The sequence below is a fragment of the Artibeus jamaicensis genome, unplaced genomic scaffold (genome assembly GCF_021234435.1).
Source record: "Artibeus jamaicensis isolate MK-2021 breed Jamaican fruit bat unplaced genomic scaffold, CSHL_Jam_final contig_332, whole genome shotgun sequence".
NCBI lineage: Eukaryota > Metazoa > Chordata > Mammalia > Chiroptera > Phyllostomidae > Artibeus > Artibeus jamaicensis.
In genome coordinates, this window is record NW_026521788.1 from 20,487,854 (window position 1) to 20,514,948 (window position 27,095).

The following is a 27,095-nucleotide window of genomic DNA, read 5'->3' on the forward strand; positions in this document are numbered from 1 at the left end:
CAGTTCCAGGGTGTGAGCCGAGTGCAAACGTTTTCGTCCACCTGGGTTTTCTCTACCGCGCCCTTTCATCTTCACGCACTAGTAGGAGATTAAAAGAATTTAGAAAATCTGAAGCATTTATCTGTTAATAACAGTTGGCAGGAATCTACTGAAACTGTTCTTACAGCCCGAATCATGACGTTCAAACCATTAAATATACTGGTGCGCAAAGAGCAATGAAAACAGCCTAACGGAGGGATCACTCAGTAAATTATGTGTCTAATCACTATGCCGTACGCCTGAAACTAATGTAATATTGAATATTGACTATAATCGAAAAAAATTAAGTGATAAAAAATGCGTTGGGGAACGATTTTACTAGTCAGAGAAACTAGTGTCAAGATAAAACTAATGTGGTTTGTTGTTTTGGTTTTTTTTTTCATTTCAGGAGGAAAGAAAACCTCATGGTCAGATGACACGGTTTAAGTTATATCAATTTGGAAAAAGCGAGCTATTCCCTAGTTAGATCAGCAGTTGCTAGAAACAGACCGAGGTATTTCTTGAAAATGGAGCGATGTTTTCTCGTCATTGCTTTGGCCATTAGCAAGTTTTGTTATGCAGCTTTACTGCTTTTGGTTTTTCATTTTATTTATTGTGAGGTAAGCACATATGGATAAAATGTACAAGACATATACAAGTTTAAAGAATCATTATAAAATAAAACAGATGTAACCACTACCAGAGTGAGCATAGACAGAGCCATCATCCCTGGGAAATGGCACCACTCACCACTCACTCCCCGTCCCCCTAGAAGGTAACGACTGTTCTGACTTATATGAGAACTCTTTCCTTGCCTTTTTTTTTCCCTGTTACTACCACTCAAGTGTGTTCCCTTAAACAATGTAGTGTATTTTTGCTTGTTTATAACTTTTCACATATGGAATAACACTACAGATTATCTTGTTTCATTTGTTTAACATAATCCACGTGCACGAGGAGTTTCCAGGTTGTACACACACCTTGGTGACCATAGCACCAGTCTCTGGAGCATATAATTAAGAATAGAATTACTGGGAATCGTGTATACCTTTCTTTAAATTTACTAGATGGTGCCAACCTGTTTTAAAAACTCTTCTCAAAATCAACACTCCTGTCAGTCTTTCTGTAACTCCACCTTCATTCTAATACTCAAATTGTGAGAATTTCTTTATTTTTGGAATATCTTGTGGGTAGCTGATTGTATGTTGGGTTTATTTTGTATTTATCATTACTGATGACATAGCACTTTACCAATGTTTACTATTTGGAGCTTCCCTTTTCTAGAAACTGTTCAGAGCTTTAGCCTATTTTCCTACTCTTATTGGATTGTGCAAGTTACTAAATATTTACATAAGGTTTGTGTCATTATGTGTTGCCAATAACTTCTAATATTTTCTCTATCTCTCTTTATCTTTGATTAACATAAATTCTTAATTTTCCTTGTAGTTGAATTTGACTTATAATTTAGAGTCTTGTTTAAGAAGTCCTCCCTACCTGGAGGTCATGAAGATACTCTTAAGAGCTGCATCGGTTTGCCCTTCACATTTAAGCCTGTTATCGCACCCAGAATTGATTTTAGTTAATGGCATAAGATAGGGTCAAATTTCTTTTTTTCCATATATTTATAGCCAACTATCCCATTATCCTTTCTCCATTGATCTTCCATGCCCCCTCTAGTTTCAATACCCATGTATGTTGGTAGAATAAATGGAGTCAGCCTGGCTTCCTTATCCAGATGTCTGGGCAACGAAGGGAAGCAGTTTCCCGTAACCTTGAGAATGGTCCTATAAGCAGTGTTCCTATAGCCTTGAGAATGGGTTTAATAAAATGTTCCCATAGCCCTGTGTGGGCCTGCATGCATAGAATGAAGCTGTTGTATAATATCCTGGTACCCTGCTGGCTTTATCTGTATTTAGTACATAAGGGGGTCAGGGATTTCCCACTGGGGGCAGGAGACTCGCAGAGACATGCAGTGACACACGGAGGGATATGCAGCTTGCAGCATGTGTGGACTGCCCACCCGTGAATGAAGGCGTGTCAGACACCTCAATGACTCTGTGATGACGAGTCTGCTCGAATCCCATGAACCTGTCCGGCCTTGAACAGTGGCAACACAATGTTCCTGGGCCAGAATCTAAGTTGATTTTCAAAACCATGCCAGTTAAAAATAATCATCTCCATTTTGCAGATGAAACCAATCTCAGAAAAGTTTAACGACTTACCTGCAGTCACAGAACTATTAAGGGACAGAACCAGAATTTGAACTAGTACAAAAGTAGCCTCCATTTTCATATTCTAAAAATGTATCTGAGGTTTTTACAGTGTTCCAAGGAGTCCAAAATTCATGACAAGTCTAATCCCTTTTACTATCTTACTGTTAAAGTTGAAATACAACTGACTTGTTCATTTGTCTCTTCCCTAAATCATGGTTTAAAGAGGACTCTGGGCCTCTAAGTGCATTTAGAAAAATGAGTAAAATTAAGTATATATTTAATTGTTTTATAGAGCAATAAGAACAAGGGAAATGACTTTTATTTCCTAGATTGCTTCCCCCCAGGGACTCTATAGATAACACGTACAAAGAAATTTAATTCAGCAAAAAAAGTTTACTTAAAGCAAAAGCTGTTCTTCCCTTTGAGGTCATAATCTTAAACATTTCCTGGATATTCTAGCCTCCTTGTGTTAAACAGAATTAGAATTTAGTGTGTGATGTTTAACTGCCCTTCATAGGGTTAAGTAGAGTATCAATCTGTTGAGTCCTTGATCTACTAAAGCAGAATCTAGGTTTTTAAAAAAGCTTTCAAATATTATGTAACAAAAATACTATTTTAAAAATCTCATCACACACCGCAGTATAGGGGTGGAACTAAATGTCTGGAATTTGCTTTACAACATCTCAGATTTTTAAAAAATCAAGGAGGCTGAAAACTGCAGCAAAATCTATTGAATATGGGTGATGAGTGAATACAGTTCATTGTACTACTCTATTTTTGAAGTTTAAAATTTTTAAAGCTTCTAAAATGTAAGCTAAAGTAAAAAAGAAAATCAATGTAAAAATCTTTTATACACCAAAGCAATACCCATAAAAGATGCAGACTTCACCCCCTGCATCCACCTTGATTCATACTTCCCAGGATTGAGTCTCAGTCACCCAAGGGTCATCAGTGACTTGAGTGGAATTGAATGGGTCTATCCTAATAACTAGAAGCAGTCTTTTCAATCAGCAAAGCTCTCCACTGAATGCAGGTAGACCAGCTTGTTACATCATGCCACAAGCTTCCAGTCATACACCCAGCTAGCCTAAATTGTGATTTGCTTACAATGACAACTGTAAGTTAGACTGCCACACACTTGGAAAATGTGTACTACACCAAAAGGGGAACACACAGTGACTAGGAAAATTGCTGAATTACTAATCAAAACACCTGAATTCTAGCAATGACCTGCACAGAACTATATGCTAATAGAGAATATCGGGGGACTTCCGCCAAGATGGAGGCATAGGTGGAGACACCGTGCTTTCTCACACAACCAAGTTTAGAGACAACTAAATACTAGCAACAGAAAACACAGCCAGAACACAGAAAATTGAACTTTTCGGAAGTCTGATAACAACAAATTCTTCAGCCTGACTGGTAAGAGGGGCGAAGCCAGCAGCTGGCGGAGAGGGGTTGCACAGGAAAACTCGGTCAGACGGACTCAGGCACGCAGAACCCAGGTGCAGGGTTGCAACGGGTGGACCTAGTGAACGACCCAGCAAGCGACCGCGGGGAACCAGTGAGGGAGCAGGGCCAAGATTTGACTGTGGTCGCGCACTCTTGCGCAGATAGACGGGACCCAGCAGGCCCCCACGGCGAGCGTCAGCAGAGGGCGCTGCCATTTCCCCCCCACCCTGCCTCCACATATCCACAAACAGCGTCCATAACCCAGCGACCTGAGTAGCCCCGCCCTGGTGAACCACCTAAGGCTCTGCTCCTCACCCAGCCAGGCGAAACGGCAGAGGGGGCTGCCATTTCCCCGCTCTGACCATGCCCCCACATACAGCATGACACCCAGTGACCTGGGAGTCCAAGGCTCCGCTCCTCATACTTAACGGGCACGAACAGACCAAAAATGGCTCAAGAAGATCTCAAAGCTCCAGAGCCTATAAATCTAAGTGATGAAGAAATAGCAAAACTCTCAGACGCACAGTTTAAAACACTGGTGATCAGGATGCTCACAGATCTGGTTGATTATAGCCACAAATTAGAGAAGCATATGAAGGCGAAACTAATTGAAATGAATGGAATTGCACAAGAAACCAAAAGTGATGAAAAGGAAACTGGGACTCAAATCAATGGAGTGGACCAGAAGAAAGCAAATAATGGCCAAACAGAAAAGAGTGAAGAAGCAAGAATTCAAAAAAATGAGGAGAGTCTTAGGAACCTCCAGGACATCTTTAAATGCTCCAATATCCGAATTATAGGGGTACCAGAAGGGGGAAAGGAACAGCCACCAGTGGAAAACTTATTTGAACAAATAATAAAGGAGAATTTCCCCAATCTGGCAAAGGAAATAGACTTCCAGGAAATCCAGGAAGCTCAGGGAGTCCCAAAGAAGTTGGACCCAAGGAGGAACACACGAAGGCACATCATCATTACATTCGCCAAGATAAAAATGAAGGAGAGGATCCTAGAAGCAGCAAGAGATAAGGGGACAGTCACCTACAAAGGAGTTCCCATCAGACTGTCAGCTGATTTCTCAAAAGAGACCTTACAGGCAAGAAGGGGCTGGAAAGAGGTATTCCAAGTCATGAAATCCAAAGACCTACAACCAAGATTGCTCTATGCAGCAAAACTTTCATTTAGAATGGAAGGACAGATAAAGTGCTTCTCAGATAAGATCAAATTCAAGGAGTTCATCATCACCAAGCCCTTATTATATGAAATGTTAAAGGGACTTATCTAAGAAAAAGAAGTTAAAAAAATATGAACAGTGAAAGGACAGCAAACTCACAGTATTAACAACCACACCTAAAACGAAAGCAAACTAAAAGGACAGCTAGATCAGGAGCAGAAACATAGAAATGAAGATCACAAGGAGGGTTAGCAACAGGGGAGTGGGAGGAGGAGAAGGGGGGAGAAGGTACAGAAAATAAGTAGCATAGACAGTAGATAAAAAATGGGGGGCAAGAATAGTATGGGAAATACAGAATCTAAAGAACTTGAGACACATGGTCATAAACTAAAGGGGGGTAATGGTGGGGGCGGGGGGTAGGATGGAGGGGAATGAAGGGGGGAATAGAACAACTGTAATGGCATAATCAATAAAAAAATAAATTTAAAAAAGAATATCTATGCTAGGTACTCTGTAAAGTTTAATCCACTGAGAGAATATCTATGAAAATTGCTGGCAAACTTTAAAGCATGCTACATATTACTACTGCTGTTAAAAAAGCAGTAAGTGTTAATAAAGTTACACAAAGCACTATTGGGTAGTCTAAATATAGAAATGGCAGTAATTCTTTTGTCAGGGAAAAAATCAGACAAGGCTTTTTGGGGATGACATATTAAACTCTTTCAGACTGGGTAAAGTGCATAAATAATGGAGGAAAAAATAAATCCAGATTGAGGATATGAATGGGAGGAGGAAAAGACATGTACAGGGAACACCAAAAATACAGGACCCAGCACAAATAATACCTTTTTTATTACAAACTTTTATTACAAAATCATAAGCATGTAATTCTGTAACATAACAATATCACACTCAAGTACACCATTATGACATTTTAGGTGAAATGTTCAAATTAGAACTATAAATTATTACACCCATATTATTACCCTACCAACCACCCTCAAGCAGGTATTACTCTGCTGGACCCTGTAGTCTATTAAAGTTACAACAAATATATGAACAAAATATTAGAGAATGACTTCTACTGGGTTGTCCAAAAAGTTGGTCAAGTTTTTTTCCATATGATGGTTCTAGTAGTACCCAGCTGTCTTCAACTTCATTAGAAACAATTTTGTTCCACTGCATTGCGACAGCTGTCATATCAGTGTGCAGTAAAAATAATTTATCAAAATTGGTTTTTGTGCAGCCATTTTAATATTGAAGATGGAAGAAAAAATGTAATATTTTTGATGCACGATGCTTCATTATTTCAAGGTAAAAACACAAATGAAGTGCAAAAAAATTGTGCAATATATGGAGATGGTGCTGTGACTGACTGAAGTGTTAAAAGTAGTTTGAGAAGTTTCTTGGTTTACTGACATTTTTGCAAATAATTCCTTGCTGTGGGGCTGTCTCCTGCATTGAAAGATGTTTAGCAGCATCCCTGGCCTCAACCCATTAGAAACCAACAGCAGGAGATAGATGACATACTCCAAATATCCAAATCAATAGTTATTGGTGAAAAGGAAAAATATGTCTTTTATTTTAGAAAAAACTAAATGGACTTTTTGGCCAACCCTCCATTACAACCCATGGGTTCCAACCTATCGGTGGGACATGAAAGTAATTCTAATAGCTTACAACCAGCTGGTTTTAATGGGATAGAGTGGGAAATATTAAGGTGTATCACATATAAAAAGGGTACATATTTTGTTATTGTTTCAGATGCACCCATGTACACATCTATGCCAAATCATGACATAAATGTATTTCTTACAGGTTGTGGTCATTTTTGTTTTTTAAGCACCATGCTATATTATCATACAACAAACAACCAGTAGCTGTAACTAAAGGTTGAACTTACAAAAAAATTAATCTTCTAAAATCTTCAGTGTTTGAAATTCTCACTAAAATCAGGGGAAAATATTTAAAGAAAGGTACACAAAGACTTTAAAGCTCAGGTAACTGTGGGGTAGATGGTGGTGCTAACCAAGATCGGGATCACAAGAAGGCATTGCATCAGCCATCTCCAGTCTTCATCATCTCATGGCACACCATAAATCACTAAAATTCTGTGGCACACCAAAAAGTATATTGTTATTTTCTGCCAATCTGACAAAACAAGCAAGTGTAATTTTGATTCATTCTCACTAATTGCTGGCTATTGTTGCACTGACTGTTGTCATTTTTTATTTGACAGTCTAAGGGGAAAGAGGTCAGTGCCCCCGATTAAAATCTTCAGGCATTGCATATTTTAAAAATTCTCGTGGCACACCAGTGTGCCTGCTGCAGCATACCGGTTGAAAATCGCTGCATTGGGTGGAAGATGGGAATTGACATTTTATGTGTACTGAGTTTGAAATGCTCATAGGAGATTCCTACAGCATGAGATAGAAAAGTTATGTGCAAAACTTAAAAGACATAGTGTGAGGTATAGATCTGGTAAACAGCCACACAGGTAGTTGAAGCCATCAGTATCCAAGGACAGAGAAGAGGACCACACCAAACAGGGAGGTCTGGAGAAGACCTGCCTTTAGAGCGAGGAACGGAATCAGAGATGGCAAGAGGGAGATGTTAGCAGGAACTCTGAACTGATTCAGGGGTGAGGCCCCTGGAATGGCTATACTGTCATCAAATCTTGACTTTACACTACAAGTGAGATCTTATTGAGTAATGGTGCTTATAATCTGGAACTGAACAAAGTGAGTGCCCGTAACATTAGTGTTTGGTAGCCACTGATGTCTCAGTCCTGGGTATGAATATCATACTTAGACTGCACTATTAGCTCTTCTGAGTGCCCAGTTTGGGTTTAAATTCCAGCTCATCCTAAGCCTCCAACTCACAGCACCTTATACACAGACAATGAATCCTAACTCTTTCAAATAAGTAAGTGGCTAGAATCTTGTAACCAAGACAGATTCACAAATGACAGAAAATGTAGAATTCCCCCTCAAATTCTTCTTCTATATGGCTTTACTTTACAGGCCATACAAACCTGTGAAGTAAGCACTGACTAAACCAAAAAAACTGCGTATTCATCTCACCCCAGGAACTGGAATTATCTTAGAGTCCTTCCTGTTATATAATGTCAACACCCCTTGGTTTCATCTTTAGAGTACCATAATTATTTCGGTTGTCACTACTAAAAAACAACGCTGGAAAACCCATAATTTAATTATTATTCAGTATTAATAATTGACACAGTGAGCCCTGGCTGGTGTAGCTCAGTGGACTGAGTGCAAGCCTGCAAACCAAAGGATTCTGGTTGGATTCCCAGTCAGGGCACCTGCCTGGGTTGCAGGCCAGTTCCCAGCAGGGGGAGCATGAGAGGCAACCATACACTGATATTTCTCTTCCTCTCCTTCCTTTACCTTCTAAAGATAAATAAAACCTTAAATAATAATAATAATAATAATTGACACAGTGAAACAACAGTAGAAAACAATTTATTTAATGAAAACTTCAAGTAATCATTTTTTTAAAAACCTGAGAGGTAGAACAACTGAGAGAGAGAAATGAGAACTTTCCATGGAGAAGACGGATACACTAATGTTGAAATTGGTCACCATATACATAAGTAAGTACTTTAAGTCAATTTTGTTATACAAAACATCTTTATACAAAGAGGAAAATTTGAGCAATACCCCAAAACAAAGGGCATGTGAACATAAAAAGGTGAAAATAGGGTATATATTTTTAATTTGTCATCAATTCAGCAACAAAATTTCTAAAGAAGAATAAGAATTACTTTCTTTTATAACAAAATCTACTCTAGAATATTGAATACTAAAAATAACAAGTGGGAGAGCAAGAAGAAAGTAGAAATTACTTGGAAATAATCAACTTATGGTTTAAAGGCTAGGACTTTTTTCAAAAAAGATTTTATTTATTTATTTTTAGAAAGGGGAACGGAGAGAGAAAGAGGGAGGGAAACATCAGTGTGTGTCTGCCTCTCACATGCTCCCTACTGGGGACCTGGCCTGCAGCCCAGGCATGTGCCCTGACTGGGAAATGAACCAGAGACCCTTTGGTTCTTGAGCCAACACTCAATCCACTGAGCCACACCAGCCTGGGAAAAAAGGCTAGGTTTTTAAATCAAAACATATCTGACACCAGAAAGTAAAAAGGGAAAAACAGCAAAATGGATTTGGATCAGGAATCTCAAAAAAAAAAAAAAAAAAAAAAAAAAAAAATTCACACCTATGTTCTCATCACCATAAGATTGTGCTTACATGATAAAAATGAATCAATTTTCTTTACTTACATTGCAAATAAAATATGATAAAAATCTACAAAATCAAGTTAATCTTGAAATTTTAAACTTAAAAGTTTAAACCTCAGATCCCCACAAAACTCCATCTCAAAAGCTGGTAAACATTTATTAAATTCTTTGTAGGTCACACAAAAACACATATATAGTACTATAAATTTAGACTTTTCAGTTTGGGGTATACCTGTACAGAAAAATAAATAGGGTTAAATTTTGTATGGTGACAGAACTTTATGCTTAACAAGATTATACAAACACATACACACAAACTTGCGACTTTGAACAGAATACATTTACATCATTTCTTACCCTTAAGATAAAAGTTATCTCCATGGCCTCCATGTGCTGATTTTACAGCATACCCAAATTACTCATAAAAGGAAATTATTAGGGAAGGTCAGTATGCTGGTGTGAAAAGGGAAAACAGGGCTTGTTCACCTTCTTTGAAAATCACCCAATACATAACGAAGACTTTCATGTTCTCCTGATGGCAGATCAATGATGTAAAATAAATTAAGGAAGACATATTTAACACATTATGGAACCATATAAAACATCTGTGACATAATTATTCAATATTTCATAGTTTAGCTTACAGGACTGCTAAAAATTAGAGCGATTTTTATGGCATTCTATGGAAAATAATGTACTTATGAAATATGGTTTATGTATCTTAGCCTAATACCCCATATAATTTTTTTAAAGATAATCCATTTTTAAAATAAACTATATAAAGGCAAGAAATAATTCTCCATTTCTTAAAAAGATTTTATTTATCCCCAGAGAGAGGGGAAGGGAAGGAGAAAGAGAGACAGAAACATCGATGTTTCTGTACACCCTAGCACACCCCCCACTGGGGACCCGGCTGGCAACCCAGGCACATGAGGAACCAACCTGGCAACACGTCGGTTCACAGGCCAGCACTCAATCCACTGAGCCACACCAGCCAGGGCTAATTCTCCATTTTTAAATATAATGCTTTGTCCTATATTTTACACAGATATAGGTATAGATAATCCAGCACAAATAATGCTCCCTTTTTATTATAAACTCATTTATTACATTATAAACATGTAATTCTGTAACATAACAATATCACACTCAAGCACATCATATGACATTTTAGGTGAAATGCTCAAATTAAAACTATAAATTAGTACACTCATATTATTACCCTACTAACCACACTCAAGCAGGTGTTCCTTCTGCTGGACCCTGTATATGTAAAAATGTTATTTATTTTTCAGAGAGGGGCAAGGGAGGGAAAAAGAGACGGCGAGAAACATTGATGTGGGTGATCAGAAACATCAAGGTTAGATTGATTGGTTGCCTCTCACATGCCCCCAGCCAGGGAACTGGTCCGCAACCCAGGCATGTGCCCTGACCAAGAATTGAACTAGCCATCTTTCAGTTTGCAGGCTGGTGCTCAACCCACTGAGCCACACCAGCCAAGGCTATACTATATTTTTAACAAAGGGTTATAAATTGGGTGAGAGAAACCAGAGGAGAGAACCAGTTTCCCTAGATGCATCTAAGAAACATGCTCCCTGTTCACTGGGCAACAGATCAAGTCCCTTTTCCCCTCCTTTCTCACTTCACACACTATCATCCATCACCTTCATTATTCTACTTTCCACTTAAAATTACTTCCCATGAATTATTTTCTATCTTCCCTTTGTAGAATCAGATCTTTGAGATATGCCCCCGGAAAACACAAGACACTGAATTTTTAATTTATGCAAGTACATAAATAAAATACTCAAAACAGCACAATCAAATGTGACCACATAGAAAACAAAAAGGATATTAATTTTTCTGAGTTTAGATGGCAAAGCAGCTTCCCCAAAGGAGGATAGCGGTTTAGTGAGGACACACATCCCAGGAGAATCAGTTTATGTTTGGCTCTGGTTATAGCAACATTAAGTCGTCGCCAGTCTTTCAAAAGTTCACCAAGCTGAAAAATATGTAATTTTCAATTATTTGAGGTTACTTATATATTTGAGATTGTTCTGGCAAAGAACACAATTTGTCTTGAACTATTTTACTACTGTTTTTTTTTAAGATTTTATTTCTTTATGTTTAGAGGGGAAGGAGAGGAGAAAGGGAGAGAAATATCAATGTATGGTTGCCTCTCGTGCATTCCTGCTGGGAACTGGCCTGCAAGCCAGGCATGTGCCCTGACTGGGAATCAAACCATGATCCTTTGGTTTGCAGGCCTGCACTCAATCCACTAAGCTATACCAGCCAGGGCCTATTTTATTACTTTTAATGCTAACCAATAAACCACCAGGAAAGGTTATTTTATTACTTTAAAAAATATATATTGCACATCAGTAAATGAGTGGATCAATAAACTGTGGTACATTTACACAATGGAAAACTATGCAGCAGAAAGAAAGAAGGAGCTCCTGCCCTTCTCTGAGAGCATAGATGGATATGGAGAGCATTACACTAAGTGAAATAAGCCAGGTGGTGAAAAACAAATACCATATATCTCACCTGTAAGTGGAACCTAATCAACAAAACAAACAAGCAAGCAAAATATAACAAGAGACATTGAAATAAAGAATAAACTGACAGTAACCAGAGGGGAGGGAGAAGAGGAATAATGGGGGGAAATAAGAGAAGGGTTGTCAAAGAATATATATTTATCTGAAGGCCTCATGGACAAAGCTAAACAAGGTAATATTGAGAGTGGGAGGCGGGGGTGGGCGGGATGGAGAGTAGTAGTGACGGAAAAATGGAGACAACTGTACTTGAACATCACTTTAAAAAATTACATACACACATATATACACATAACATATACAGCAAAAAAGATTCATCGACACATTAAAAAAATCTTATCTTTGGAAAAATTTGCCCACAATGTCAACTATTTCATCAAATATTTGATGAAATATTTCATCTTATATTTGATGAAATATTTCATCTTTGGTGTGATATACTAGCCATAATCTAAGACTATTAGATAACATAATAAAAATAAAAAGTAGAGCTATATTTCACTCATTGTAGCATTGTTTGTTACAGTAATAAAATTAGAAGACTCGGGGAAGTGGTTAAATTACACCATGACACATATGTACAGAGTCTGGCAGGTGTAACGCCTGCTGGAGTGTAGTTGGTAGGGTAATAATATGGGTGTAATATTTAATAGTTTTAATTTGGACATTTTACTTAAAATGTCATGTGGTATGCTTGAGTGTGATATTGTTATATGTTACAGAATTACATGCTTATGATTTTATAATAAAAGATTTTATAATAAAAAAGGGGCATTATTTGTGACAAACCCTGTATAATGGAAAACTATGCAACAATAAGAACAGAATGAAATCTCTTTCTATATAAAAAAGATCTCCAGGTTATTTTATTAAGTGGCAAAGCAACAGTTCAGAATAATGTATTTCTACCTTTTGTGTAAAAAGGAGGGAACTATGAATACTGATTCTCATCTGCTTGTATATGCCTAGGAAATTCTAGAAGGTTATTAAAAAAACTAAAAGTGTAATTATTTGTGCATATAAAAACTGAATAGAAAAGGAATATGGTAGAAGGGAGGCTTTTTACTATGTACATTTTTATAACCATATAAAAGTATCACATAATCAAGAAAAAATCAAGAAGAGGTAAAAATGAAAATAAAACAAAAACTGGAATTATCTATAAATCTAAGAGTATATCTGCAAAAGCCTCATATTTAAAATGCCCTAAATGCTCCTCAGAAAACTAAAAAATTGAACTGTCTTTTGACCCAGCAATTCCACTGCCGGGATTATATCCTAAGAACCCTGAAACACCAATCCAGAAGAACCTATGCACCCCAATGTTCATAGCAGCAAAATTTACAATAGCCAAGTGTTGGAAGCAACCTAAGTGCCCATCAGTAAATGACTGCATACAAATACCATATGGTATCACCTTTAACAGGAACATGATCAACAAAAGAAAAAAGCAAGCAAAATATAACCAGAGACACTGAAAGTAAGAACAATCTGGCAATAACCAGAGGGGATGTAGGAGGGGATAATGAGGGTGAGGGTTTTCAGGAACTACTATAAAGGACACATGGACAAAACCAAGGGGGAGGGTGGAAGCAAGGGAAGAAGGGAGATTTGGCTGAGGGGGACTGGGGGGGGGGGGCGGGGAAATGCAGATAACTGTAATTGAACAATAAAATAATTTAATAAAATGCCCCAAATGCAATAGCCAAGAGGTAGAAGCTACCCACATGCATGTTGATGGATAAATGAATAAACAAAAGTGGTATATATGTGCAAAGGAATACCATTCAGTCTTTAAAAGGAAGGAAATTCTGTCACATGCTACAACATGGATGAATACTGAAGACATCATTCTAAGTGAAGTAAGCCACTTACAAAAGGACAAACACTCTTAAGATTCCACTTGCATAAGGTACCTCTATGAAGCTGTAGTCAACTTCATAGAGACATAGATCAGAATGGTGGTGGTCAGGCTGGAGCGGGAAGGAATTAGGGAGTTGTTATTCATAGTTACAGAGTTTCGATTTGCAAAATGAAAACGGTTCTGGAGATCTGTTGCATGACAGTGTGAATATACTTAACATTACTGAACTACACACTTAAAAATAGTTAGGTTGGTAAATTTTATGTTCTGTGTTTTTAGCACAATTTCTTTTAAAAAAAGAGGGAAAAAATATGTCTCAGAGGAATCAACAGAAAATATAATTAACTTACTGTTCCATCTTTATTACTTCTAACAAAAGACACTAGAATGATACTCTTGTCTCTTCCTTGGTATTTGTCTACCGTATTAACTTCAACCACCCCAAAAGAAGAATGTGCCAATAAATCATTGATGATCTTTAACTGCTGCCTGTATGGTGCGACGATACCAATATCAGAGGGATTACATCCAGCCTAAACAGAAAGGACACAATGTAAAATTTTTTAAATCTTGATTTTTGTTATTTAAGGCTTACAAATTCATTAAATGTTTACTACATAATGTGCCCAGCTGATGTTTCCAATAGATATTCCTATGACAAGGGGTAAATATAATTATTGAATTTGTTCTAAATCAAAATTTGCATTTCCCGAGCTGAAATAATTTCCTCAAACATTGCTCCCTTGATTTGTAGAAGTCCGTGGCAGTATAATGGTTTGCATGCCACTAGACCATTGCTGCCATACAAAAAAAGTATAAAGATATACATTTCACTTTCTGCTCTCCGATTCCCACTGATGTTTCTGATCCCCAATCACACTGACTCCCACTATCGCACTATATTGACACAATCAGAATTATCTGATGTTACAAGTTATCCTAAAAGGAGAACCAAAATGCCATTATTAAAAAATTACGTGAGAGAAATTTTCCCAAAATGAACTGATCAGACTTCAGTCCTCTTAATTAACAAGGGTAAATGCTACTACATCTTAAGTTCCTTGCATTCTAACATTCTATGACTTTGCAAATATTAATTTGCCCTCAAATTAAAATATTAAATTACCTTAATAAAAATCGAAGTCAGGAAAACAATGAGTTTGGCTTCTGTTATATTGCTCACACCACTCTTTTCAACTTGTTCTGGTGCTGGAACCTATACAGAAAAATAAGCATCCTGCTTGTAAAACAATCTCTAAAGTTAAGAGCACACAGGTAGCTATAAGAGACTGTACTACTGATTGTGGAGACAGTTGAAAAATCTTTTCATCTTAAAAGGTGAAATGAATGAGACTATGCACTTTCGGAAAGCCATCCAGAGGCAATCTTCTTAATCATGTCACGGTTCAGACTAAAATTTCTATGAAAGCCGACCGCACATTGGGCTTCACATGCTTTACTTTGTAATTCTCCATGTTAAGGACTCAAAGGCCAGAAAAGATAAATATCTGGCTCAAGGGCTCACAATGAATCGTGGCACTAGGAATGAAAACCTAGATCTGGCTCCAATAACTATGCATTTTCTTGTTGCCTTTTACACAAATAATGGGGCAGATAAAGTTCCCCAGGTTCTGCAACACATGGTAAAACTCCCCAAGGACTCTCTTGCTCTACATATCCCCAACTAACCTTGATTACTTTTAATACAACTTATTTGGAATCCTGATGCTAAGAAAGAGAAAGCCTGAGTAGCAAAACTAAAGAACCTGAGCAATCATTGGTGAGGTAAATATACTGTAAATTAACTAATAAATTAAAGTGTGGTTTATAAAAGCAGTCATCTGTGAAATCAGTTTATTTGAATGAATTTCCCAGAATCTGCCTGTCCCTAGGTGTTAATTCTTGAACCTGAAACATTCAGAGCAATATCCAAGAGAATGAAAATTCCAGCAGGGTATGCACAATTAGGCCCCGTTTTTAACAATCAGCTAACTCCACCCATCCTAATAACGAATGATACATTTCAGAATAATATGCGTACATGTGATTGGCCACTATGTAAAGACTTCTAAATCAGTGCTGAGAAGCACTATGTAAAACAAACTGTAGGGTCAAAACTTTGTTCTTAGTTCCTAGAAATAAGTCATTTAACGTTCTTGTGAAGATGTTTGTTTAATGCCAAGTTTGTAAAGAGGTTTTTATGTGCATAAGTGGGGTCAGAAGGTATATGGGAAACTTCCTTACTTTCAGCTCAGTTGTGCTGTGAACCTAAAACTACCCTAGAAAATAAAGTCTATTTTTTAAAAAGTCTTTAAAAGGACAAAAATTCATATGTTCTGTCCATTGACAAACCCAGCCCTTGGACACTATTAACAGCAGTTTCTTTTCTAGGAAATGTAATTATACTCTTGAGTTCACTTTCTAGCTTTCCTACTTAAAAGTCAAATTTGATATCTGTCAATCCTCAAAAAAAACCTCCCAATGATAATGGGTCTACAAAAAACTTTTGTATATGTTGCAAAAGTGTATAAGAAGTATACTACTTTTATTGTTATGCTCTAATGAGGCATTTCTATTGAAAACTGTGGAATGTAAATAACAGGAAAAAAGGAGAAAAACTTAAAAAAAAAAAGTTGTTTTATTTTCTTTTACCTGGTCTGTATTAAGAAAACAAACAGGATTGTTTGGTTCAAATGCTCCCATCAGCCACGGACTTTCTGAATAATCAGCATAAAATTCCAGTTCCAGCTTTACATCTTTAAAGTTTGGCAGGTTTATCACTGCATTGGCCACTTTGTCTGATCCACATTCCAGCTTCCCTTCATATGTCAGTTTATTACTTAAGGACATGATTTTACTAAAAGAAATTACAAAAATAACTGTAGTTTTGGTGGATGAAAACGAACATGAAAATCCCTTGTAGCTGCCACCGTTATAAATACCTGTTCATTCTGTACTGCACAGTTAACTGTACGACAGCATTTTTATTCTGCTCCAGCCTCTTGAATAAGCTTTCACTCATGCCAAGAGCTCTGTCAACATAAATTGAGGCTCATCAGTGTACTGTAACTGTCCCTTAAAAAGAAGCTAATTTAAAATGAAAACTTCAATGTCTGCTCACCTTGCTTCACGGTTCAGCACCAGGGGAGGAAGCTGCTGATGATCCCCCACCAACACGAATCTCCGAGAAAAAAAAAGTGGCCCTAGGCAAACTGGCTGGCTAATTTGAGAAGCTTCATCCACAATACAAAAATCAAAAACTTTACGGGAAAATATTGGATGGTTTACTCCCATACATGTTGTTGCAACTATAAGCTAAAGGCAAAGAAAACAGACCAGTTATTTAATGTCCAAAAAATGTAACTTTTTTCTAGTTTTGAAACTAAAATATATAAAAAAGACTTCATCTCCAATAACAGGAACCCCCCAATATTATTTAATTCTGAGATATAACATGCAAAAAAATTAAGTTTTACTACAAATTGAAAAAAATTTTTTCCAAACACCCTAACAATTTTTAAATTTGCAGACCAAACCCAGCTCCAACGAAAGCCAGAGGAACAGATAAGGGGAAGCCTAGCAGAGAGAAAATCTGTAACAATAACCACTCTACTCTAGCCAAACACCACAAAAAAAACCGTGGCCTCGTCCCCCACCAATGCGAGCAGAGACCAAATTAGAAATCTATAGACCGCAACTGTCCCGAGATGTTATAGCAGGGCTTCACAATACCCTGTTGGAGCAGTACCAGAGAAAGCCAAGCAGGGAGCCAGGATTTCCATTCGCGCTGGCTGGTTACATGCCCCCACCTGCAATGTCCCTGGAGACTCTGTGGAGAGCCTGGACTTCCACCCCATCCAGCAGTAATGAGGAGCCCCCACCCCGTACGTCAATAAGGCCAAGTGGGGAACCTGGACTTCAACTCCCACCTGGCAGTAATGAGGTGGCATATCCTCTCATCCTGCCAGAGTGGTGTCAGAGGAAGCCAGGTCAAAACAGAAGTTTGGGTTTTTTTTAAGATTTTATTTATTCATTTTTATAGAAAGGGGGAGAGAAAGAGAGGGACAGAAACATCAATGTGTGGTTGCCTCTTGCACGCCCCCTACTGGGGACCTGGACTGCAACCCAGGTATGTGCTCTGACTGGGAATCGAACCAGCAACGCTTTCATTCACAGCAGCAGCTCAATCCATTGAGCTATACCAGCCAGGGCTAAAAACATAAGTTTTAAACAACAATATAAAATTGCTCAGGTTTCATCCAAAAAAAATCACTTATTATGCACAGAACCAAGAAAATCTCAAACTAAATGAAGAAAAACAATCAATATATGCCAACACCAAGATGACGTTAGGATCATGTGACAAAGATTTTAAAGCAGCCCCGAAAAATGTTTAAATAAGCAGTTATGAACACATTTGAATCAAATTAAGATATTACAAGTCTAAACAAAATAGAAAGTCGCAGCAAAGAAATGAGAGAAAAGAATCATTTTAGAACTGAAAATACTTGCACAAAAACCACATTTTTAAAAGACCACAGAACAGGCTCAACATTGGAGGACAGGGGAAAGACTCAGTGAACAGAGACACAGAAAAATAGAAATTATTGCAGGGGTCAGTGAAAAAGATGAAGGAATTAAGATACAAATTGGCAGTCACAAAATAGTCATGGGGATTATAGGTTATAGTCAATAATATTGTAATAACAAAATATATATAGTATCAGGTGGGTGCTAGACTTATGGAAGTATCACTGCGTCAGTTATGTAAATTTCTAACTACTATACTATACACCTAAAACCAATATAATATTGAATGTTAACTGTAATTAAAATTTTTTAGTTTAAATAATTATAGAAATTATGTAACCACTGACCTGTGGAACAAAACAAAAGATCTAACATTCATGTCCTCACAGTCCTAGAGAAGGGGCTGTAAAAAATACTAGAAGAGGCCTGGCTGGATTGAGTGCCGGCCTGCAAACCAAAGGGTTGCTGGTTCGATTCCCAGTCAGGAAAACCTGACTGGGTTGCGGGCCAGATCCCCAGTAGGGGGCGCATAAGAGGCAACCACACATTGATGTTTCCCTCTTTCTCTTTCCCTTCCCCTCTCAAAATAAATAAATAAAATCTTTTTTTTTTAAAGTACTAGAAGAAATCATGGTTAAAAATGTTTCAAGTATGACAAGAGATCCGTAGATTCAGTAAGCTGAGGAAAAAACCCAGGACAAAACACAACATAATTAAAATTCGAGAAACCAAAGGAAACAAAAAAGTCTGGAAAGCAGCCTCAGAAAACCACACCTTGCTATAGGGGAAAACATTCTAATTCAAGTGTCACCATATTTCTCATCAGAAACCATGGAAGCCAGAAGGAGGTGTCCGGGATTTTTCCAGGACTAAAAGAATCATTTAACCAGAATCCTATAACTAGCAAAACTACCATTCAGGAATAAAGAGGAAATCGAGACATTCTCACAATGAAGGAAAACTAAGAGATTTTTTGCCAGCTGACCTACCACCCTAAAAGAATAGATAAAGGAAGTTCTCCAAAGAGAAAGGAAATGGTAAAACATGGAAACTTAAAACATGAGGAGGGAAGAAAAACACAGTAGGCAAAAAATACGAATAAATACAAGATGGTTTCCATCTCCTCCAAATTACCTTTGATGGCTAAAGCAAAAATTATAACATGGTCTGATGTAGTTCTAAATACGGAAGAAATATTTAAGATAATTATATTATTAACAGGGGAAGATAAGGGGCAAAAAAGTGAAGGTACGGTTTCTAACTTCACTTGTACTAGTAAAATGACAACAGCAATAGACTAAGTTATGTATATATAATGTAATAACTACAGCAACCACTAAAAACAACTACTCAAAGTAATACATACAAAAACACTATACATAGATCAAAATGCAATTCTAAAACAATGTACAAGTAATCCATAGGAAAAAGGAAAAAAATCAAAGCAACAAAAAACAAACAAACAAACAAAGTGGCTGTCATAAGCTTTTATATATCAATACGTGTCATAAATGTAAATGGTCTATAAACCACATACGTTTTTAAAAACAGATTAAAAGATACCACAATGGCTGGTGTAGCTCAGTGGATTGAGCACCAGCCTGTGAACCAAGGGTTGCCAGTTAAATTCCCAGTCAGGGCACATGCCTGGGTTGTGGGTCAGGTCCCTGGTGTGGGGGGCATGTGAGAAGCAACCACACAGTCATGTTCCTCTCCCCCCTCCTACCCTTCCCCTCTCTCTAAAAATAAATAAATAAAACCTTTTATTTAAAAAAGGTTAGAATTTGGCAGAGTAGATTAAAAAAACATATCCCAGCTAAACACTACAAGGAAAGCACTTCAAATTTAATGAAAGTCATGTTGAGAGTGAAAAAAATGGAGTATCGTACTGATTTTCACTTGTTGAAATTATCCCATTTGTTCATCATATATAAACTTTTTAATATGCTGCTGAATTCAGTTTGTGAGTGTAGTGTTGAGGATTTTTCTATCACTCAAATATGCCCAGCAAATTTTTTTAAACACAGGTACAAAAGCAATTCAATGGAGGAATGAAAGGAATTTTTCAAGAAGTGCAACTGGACATCAAAACAAGCAAATAAATGAACCTTGACCTAAATCTCATACCTTATACGAAAATGAACTCAAAATGGTAACAGACTTAAATATAAAACATAAAAGTATAAAGCTTTTAGAAAAAATAAAAACAGGGGAAACTTTCAGCATCTGAAGCTAGAAAGAGTTCTTAGACTTGACACCAAAAGCAGAATGCATGAAAAATTATATACTGGACTTGATCAAAATTAAAACCTTTTCTGCTGTAAAAGACCCAGTGAAGAGGATGAAAAACAAGCTACACCGTGGGGGGGAATACTCACAAATTACATTCCAATAAGGACTAATATATAAAATATATAAAGAATTCTCAAAACTCAGTATTAGAAAGTAAACAATCTGGCCCTGGCTGGTGTAGCTCAGTGGATTGAGCATGGGCCTGCGAACCAGAGTATCCCGGTTCGATTCCCAGTCAGGGCACATGCCTGGGTTGCAGGCCAGTTCCCAGCAGGGGACACATGAGAGGCAACTGCACATTGATGTTTCTCTCCCACTCTTTCTCCTTCCCTTCCCCTCTCTCTAAAAGTAAATAAATAAATACAATATTTTAAAAAATAAATGTAAAAATAAAAAGTAAGCAATCTAAATGGGCAACAGATATGAAGAGACATTTTGCTAGAAAGGATATATTGATGATTAACAAGCACAGAAAACCATCACTAAACATTAGGTAGCTATTTTCAACAGGTATGATGCAAGAATTTTTAGAACATGCAATTCATGACTATTTTAGTCAGGGGCACTGACCTCTTTTCCCTCAGATTGTCAAATAAAAAAATAACAGCCAAAACAATAGCCAAGCACCGCGAATAACTCAAAATTATACCTATATTTGGGACTTCCAGCCAAGATGGAGGCGTAGGTAGACCCACTGTGCCTCTTTGCACAACCAAAAGAAGGACAACAAATTAAAAAAACAAAAAACAATCAGAACTGACAGAAACTCGAACTATACGGAAGTCCAACAACCAAGGAGTGAAAGAAGAAACATTCATCCAGACCAGTAGGAGGGGCAGAGATGGGCAGAGAGGACTCACGGCAAGGCGATGGCTGGCGGACCCAGCGGGGTGGCAGCTGGACTGGGAGGTCCCACATTCGCATGAGGATAAACTGGGAAGAACAACTGGGGAGTGAGACAGGCCGCACAACCCAAGGCTCCAGTATCAGGAAATAAAGCCTCAAACCTCTGACTGAAAACACCTGTGGGGGTTGAGGCTGAAGGAGAAACTCCCAGCCTCACAGGTGAGTTTGTTGGAGAGACCCAAAGGGTCCCAGAACCTACACAAGCCCACCCACACAGGATTCAGCACCAGAAAGGCCCAATGTGCTCATGGCAAGCAGGGGAAATGGATGAAAACCAGCAGACAGTGGAGCAAGCAACATTGTTCCCTTTCGGACCCCCCCCCCCCCCCCACAACAGTGTCACAACCCAGCAACATGGGTTGCTCTGCCCTGGTGAACACCTAAGGCTCCACCCCTTACAACTAATAGGCACAGTGAGACCCCCCCCCCCCCAAAAAAAAAAAAAGAAAGAAAAAAAGCCCAAATGAAAGAACAGTTGAAAGCTCCAGAGTAAATACCACTAAGTGATGAAGAGATAGCCAACCTATCAGATGCACAGTTCAAAACACTAGTTTATCAAGATGCTCCAGGAACTCACTGGGTACTTCAACAGCATAAAAAAGACCCAGATAGCAATGAAGGTTGCATTATGAGAAATGAAAAAATATATACAGGGAACCAACAGTGAGGGGGAGGAAACCAGGACTCAAATCAATTGTTTGGAGCATAAGGAAGAAAGAAATGTTCAACCAGAAAAGAATGAAGAAACAAGAATTCAAAAAAATGAGGAGAGGCTTAGGAACCTCCAGGACATCTTTAAATGCTCCAATATCTGTATCATATGGGTACCAGAAGGGGAAGAGGACAGCAACAATGGAAAACTTATTTGAACAAATAACGAAGGAGAACTTCCCCAATCTGGCAAAGGAAATAGACTTCCAGGAAGTCCAGGAAGCTCAGGGAGTCCCAAAGAAGTTGGACCCAAGGAGGAACACACCAAGGCACATCATCATTACATTAGCCAAGATGAAAATGAAGGAGAGAATCCTAGATGCAGCAAGAGGAAAGGAGACAGTTACCTACAAAGAAGGGCCCATCAGAATGTCAGCGGATTTCTCAAAAGAGACCTTACGGGCAAGAAGGGGCTGAAAAGAAGTATTCCAAGTCATGAAAGGCAAAACCTACATCCAAGATTGCTCTATCCAGCAAAGTGTTCATTTAGAATGGAAGGGCAGATAAAGTGCTTCTCAGATAAGGTCAAGTTAAAGGAGTTCATCATCATCCAGCCCTTATATATTAAATGTTAAAGAGACTTATCTAAGAAAAAGAAGATAAAAAATATGAACAGTAAAATGACAACAAACTCACAGATACTAACAACCGAATCTAAAAACAACCCAAAAACTAACTAAGCAAACAACTAGAACAGGAACAGAATCAACTAAGCAAACAACTAGAACAGGAGATCACATGGAGGGTTATGAATTGGGGAATAGAAGGGAGAGAGGGAGGGAAAAGGTACACAGAATAAGTAGCATAAATGGTAGGTAGAAAATAGGGGGAAGTGAAGAATAGTATAGGAAAAGTAGAAGCCAAAGAACTTATATGTACGACGCATGGACATGAACTAAAAGGGAGGAATGCAGGTGGGAGGGGGTGTGCAGGGTGGAGGGGAATAAAAGGGGGGAAATGGGACAACTGTAATAGCATAATCAATAAAAGACATTAAAAAATTATACCCATATTTTTGGTCAGATCACGAAAAATATAATTTTTTGGTGTGCTGCAGAATTTCAGTAATTAGTTAATATGTGCCATGAGATGAAAAAGATGGAAAAATCACTGCCTTAGAGAAAAACACAATGAGATATCACCATATACCAATCAGAATGTCCAAAATGAAAAACAGTAACACCAGTAACACATGCTGATAAGGATCACTCATACGTTGCTGGTAGGTGTAAAATGTTACAGCTGCTTTGAAACACAGTTTGATAGATCTCTAAAAATCAAAACATGAAACAATCAAATGACCCAGAAACTGCACCCCTGAGCATTTATCCCAGAGAGATGAAGGCTTACATTTACTTAAAATCCTGTACACATATGTCTTGAATTGCTTTACTCCTAATAGCCAAAATCAGGAAACAATTCAGATGTCTTTCAATGAGTGACCGGTTAAACAACTGTGGTACATCCATGCAAGGACCAATATTAACCAGTAAAAAAGGAACAAACTATTGACACAGGCAATGATCTGAATGTCCAGAGCACTGGGGTAAGTGAAAAGCACCAATCCCAAAAGGCTGCGAACTCTATAATTTCATTTATAGAACATTCTTGATATGACCAAATTATAGAAATGGAGAACAGGTAAGTGGTTATCAGAGTTTAAGGAGGGGTGGGATGGGAAAGAAATGGGTAAAGTTACAAAACTGTGGCATGAGTGATACTTGTGGTAACAAAGTATCTTATTACTTTGGTAACGAAGCTAACTTTGTTACTTATGGTAGCAAAGCTAACTAATGTCAATGTCCTGGTTCTGATAGTTTACTACAGTTTTGCAAAATGTTACCGTGGGGCAAGGGATACACGAGAACTCTGTATTGTTTCTTAAAACTGCCTGTGAATCTATAATTATCTCAAAACAAAAAGTTCAATTTTTAAGCCTTGGCTGGTGTAGCTCAGTGGATTGAGCGCGGGCCTGCGAACCAGACAATAGCGGCTTGATTCCCAGTCAGGGCACATGCCTGGGTTGCTGGCTGGTTCCCTGCAGGCCAGTTCCCAGCAGGGAATTCACGAAAGGCAACCATACATTCATGTTTGTCCTTCTCTCTCCTTCCCTTCCCCTCTAAAGATAAATGAAAATCTTTTTAAAAATACTTTTAAAAAAAGTTCAATTTTTAAAAAGTAAATCACACTTCAAATTTTTAAAATAATTGGCATAGATATTAGATAAAGGAATTAAAAGAATAGCTTGTTAAATTTATTTTAGATGACTTTTTTAAAGACAAAAATACCTCCCAGTAAAAATATATAGATGTAAAGTTAAATAATAAAATATAAATTAGGTTCTATACCAAAGACTAGAAAAATCCATCATAAGACTGTTCATGTGCCATTGCTTATAATTCAAACTCACTAAAAGAATCCTGATTAATAGTTTTCTAGGTGTGATAGTGTGATATAAAAGGAAATATATATTTGGCCTTCCTCCTAATTCTTGGCACAGAGCTCCTAAACACCTCTGGAATTTCCTGAGTGATGGGGAAGAGAGGAACACCTTTTGTTATTCATAATTAGCCCCTTTCGACCAAATCAGAGTTTACTGAAATGAGGTGACACTGAAAATGGGAGCTGGTTGCCAGAGGAACCAACCATGTAATTACAGGGTTAGAACTTTCATCCATCCCTCCAGCTCCAGGAAGGCAGCTGGGGATTGCGCTAATCACCAGTGGCCAATGATTAATCAGGCCTACACGATGGACTCACCATAAATATCCCAAAGGAGCACGGCTAACACATCATGGTGCTGGGAGGGTTCACCTGGAAAGGGCACAGAGGCTCCACCCACCTTTGCACAAAGTGTACCCTAAGCATCTCTTCCATTTGGCTGTTCCTGAATTGTATCCTATATAATATATTTAGTAATAGTAAGTAAAGCACTTTCTTGAGTTCTATGAGCCATTCTAACAATTACTTAACGAAAGGAAAATGTCATGGAAGCCTCCGTTTATAGCTAGCTGTTCAGTAGCACAAGAGGTCCTGATATGCAATTTAAACAGAAGTGAGGGGCACTCTTGTGGGACTAAGCCCTTAACCTGTGGGGTCTACAGTAACTCCGGGTAGTTAGTGTCAGAAGTGTTGTAAGTAGGGAGAGACAGAGTTTTCCTTTACTAGGATATTTTAAACCAAAAACCTCATTTCATTTCAGAAGCAAACAGCAAACTATAAATTAGTAAATTGGTCTTGTGGTTTAAACGAATCAATCATGTGCAAATTTGGTCAATGTGACTGAATTTGCCCCCTCATTCTGGCCACAGAAATTAGTATCAGCATTATTAATCAGCATTATTATACCATACTGTACTTACTTGACTATTGTAGAGTTCTTCTAGAAGTGCTAAAGATTTAATAGACTTTGATCTGCAAATTTCCTCCTCTGTAAATTTCTGAATAGCTGGATGTACCTTCTGAGGCTGACCCAAGCGCAAAAATCCTATTTTAAATTTTGCTAACTTCAAAAGAATATTGTCAACAGCAGAGTGTGTATAACTGGTCAATAACACACTAAAACCACAGGTGTAGAGAATTCTTACCTAACAATAAATAAGAGAAAAAAAACAGCATTACTTTCAATTCTGGATCATTTTTAACATGCTCATATTTTTCTAGTAAAATCGGAAAACTTAGTAAGAAGCCTATCTAAGAATAGAACCAGGTAACTTTTTAAAAATTATAAGGCCAAAATGTTTTATGAAAGTAACATGGTATTATTGTTATTAACGATGTTAATTAAATTGAACACATAAAATTTGAATAATACCTGGCACTATTAAATATTTGCTACTATCATCGAGATTAATCAGTAAATTACTAAGAAATTTACCAATATGAAAAAAATCCAAGAAAATCTATTCAAACCACCCCTATATAATTTATCTTTTATTTTTTTTAATTTATTTTTAATTGATTATGCCATTACAGTTGTTCTATCCCCCCCTTCATTCCCCTCCACCCTGCACCCCCAACTCTTACCATCCCCCCCCTTTAGTTTATGACCACGTATCTCAAGTTCTTTGGATTCTATATTTCCCCTACTATTCTTGCCCTCCTCCCTATCTATTTTCTACCTACCTTCTATGCTACTTATTTTCTGTACCTTCTCCTCCCACTCCCCTGTTGCTAACCCTCCATGTGATCTTCATTTCTATGGTTCTGCTCCTGATCTAGCTGTCCTTTTAGCTTGCTTTTGTTTTAGATGTAGTTGTTAATAACTGTGAGTTTGCTGTCCTTTCACTGTTCATGTTTTTTTAACTTCTTTTTCTTAGATAAGTCCCTTTAACATTTCATAGAATAAGGGCTTGGTGATGATGAACTCCTTGAATTTGGTCTTATCTGAGAAGCACTTTATCTGTCCTTCCATTCTAAATGAAAGCTTTGCTGGATAGAGCAATCTTGGATGTAGGTCCTTGGCTTTCATGACTTGGAATACCTCTTTCCAGCCCCTTCTTGCCTGTAAGGTCTCTTTTGAGAAATCAGCTGACAGTCTGATGGGAACTCCTTTGTAGGTGACTGTCCCCTTAGCTCTTGCTGCTTCTTGGATTCTCTCCTTCATTTTAATCTTGGCTAATGTAATTATGATGTGCCTTGGTGTGTTTCTTCTTGGGTCCAACTTCTTTGGGACTCTCTGAGCTTCCTGGATTTCCTGGAAGTCTATTTCCTTTGCCAGATTGGGCAAATTCTCCTTTATTATTTGTTCAAATAAGTTTTCCACTGGTGGCTGTTCCTTTCCCCCTTCTGGTACCCCTATAATTCAGATGTTGGAGCGTTTAAAGATGTCCTGGAGGTTCCTAAGACTCTCCTCATTTTTTTGAATTCTTGCTTCTTCACTCTTTTCTGTTTGGCCATTATTTGCTTTCTTCTGGTCCACTCTATTGATTTGAGTCCCAGTTTCCTTTTCATCGCTTTTGGTTTCCTGTGCAATTCCATTCATTTCAATTAGTTTCGCCTTCATATGTTTCTCTAATTTGTGGCTATAATCAACCAGTTCTGTGAGGATCCTGATCACCAGTGTTTTAAACTGTGCGTCTGAGAGTTTTGCTATTTCTTCATCACTTAGATTTATAGGCTC

General features: G+C 37.8%; 1 protein-coding gene across 4 annotated transcripts in view; it reads right to left on the minus strand.

Moving 5' to 3' along the window:
- Positions 1 to 9,099: 9,099 nt before the first annotated feature.
- DNA2 (DNA replication helicase/nuclease 2) overlaps positions 9,100 to 27,095 on the minus strand; it is a 53,179-nt gene continuing 35,183 nt past the window's right edge. The window contains exons 14-21 of one of the 4 annotated variants that reach the window (XR_008391335.1): positions 25,336 to 25,560; positions 16,656 to 16,849; positions 16,477 to 16,566; positions 16,187 to 16,391; positions 14,661 to 14,750; positions 13,885 to 14,067; positions 9,473 to 9,647; positions 9,100 to 9,347 (exon numbers count right to left, since the gene is read on the minus strand). Coding sequence is in view for 3 of the 4 variants with exons in the window: in XM_037144412.2 (XP_037000307.2) it covers positions 9,598 to 9,666; positions 10,971 to 11,117; positions 13,885 to 14,067; positions 14,661 to 14,750; positions 16,187 to 16,391; positions 16,477 to 16,566; positions 16,656 to 16,849; positions 25,336 to 25,560 (1,203 nt within the window). In the remaining variant the exon portion in view is untranslated. Of the gene's footprint in view, positions 9,667 to 10,771; positions 11,118 to 13,884; positions 14,068 to 14,660; positions 14,751 to 16,186; positions 16,392 to 16,476; positions 16,567 to 16,655; positions 16,850 to 25,335; positions 25,561 to 27,095 lie in introns of those variants that run through there. The other 3 variants (XM_037144412.2, XM_037144413.2, XM_053663822.1) reach the window with 3 other exon arrangements.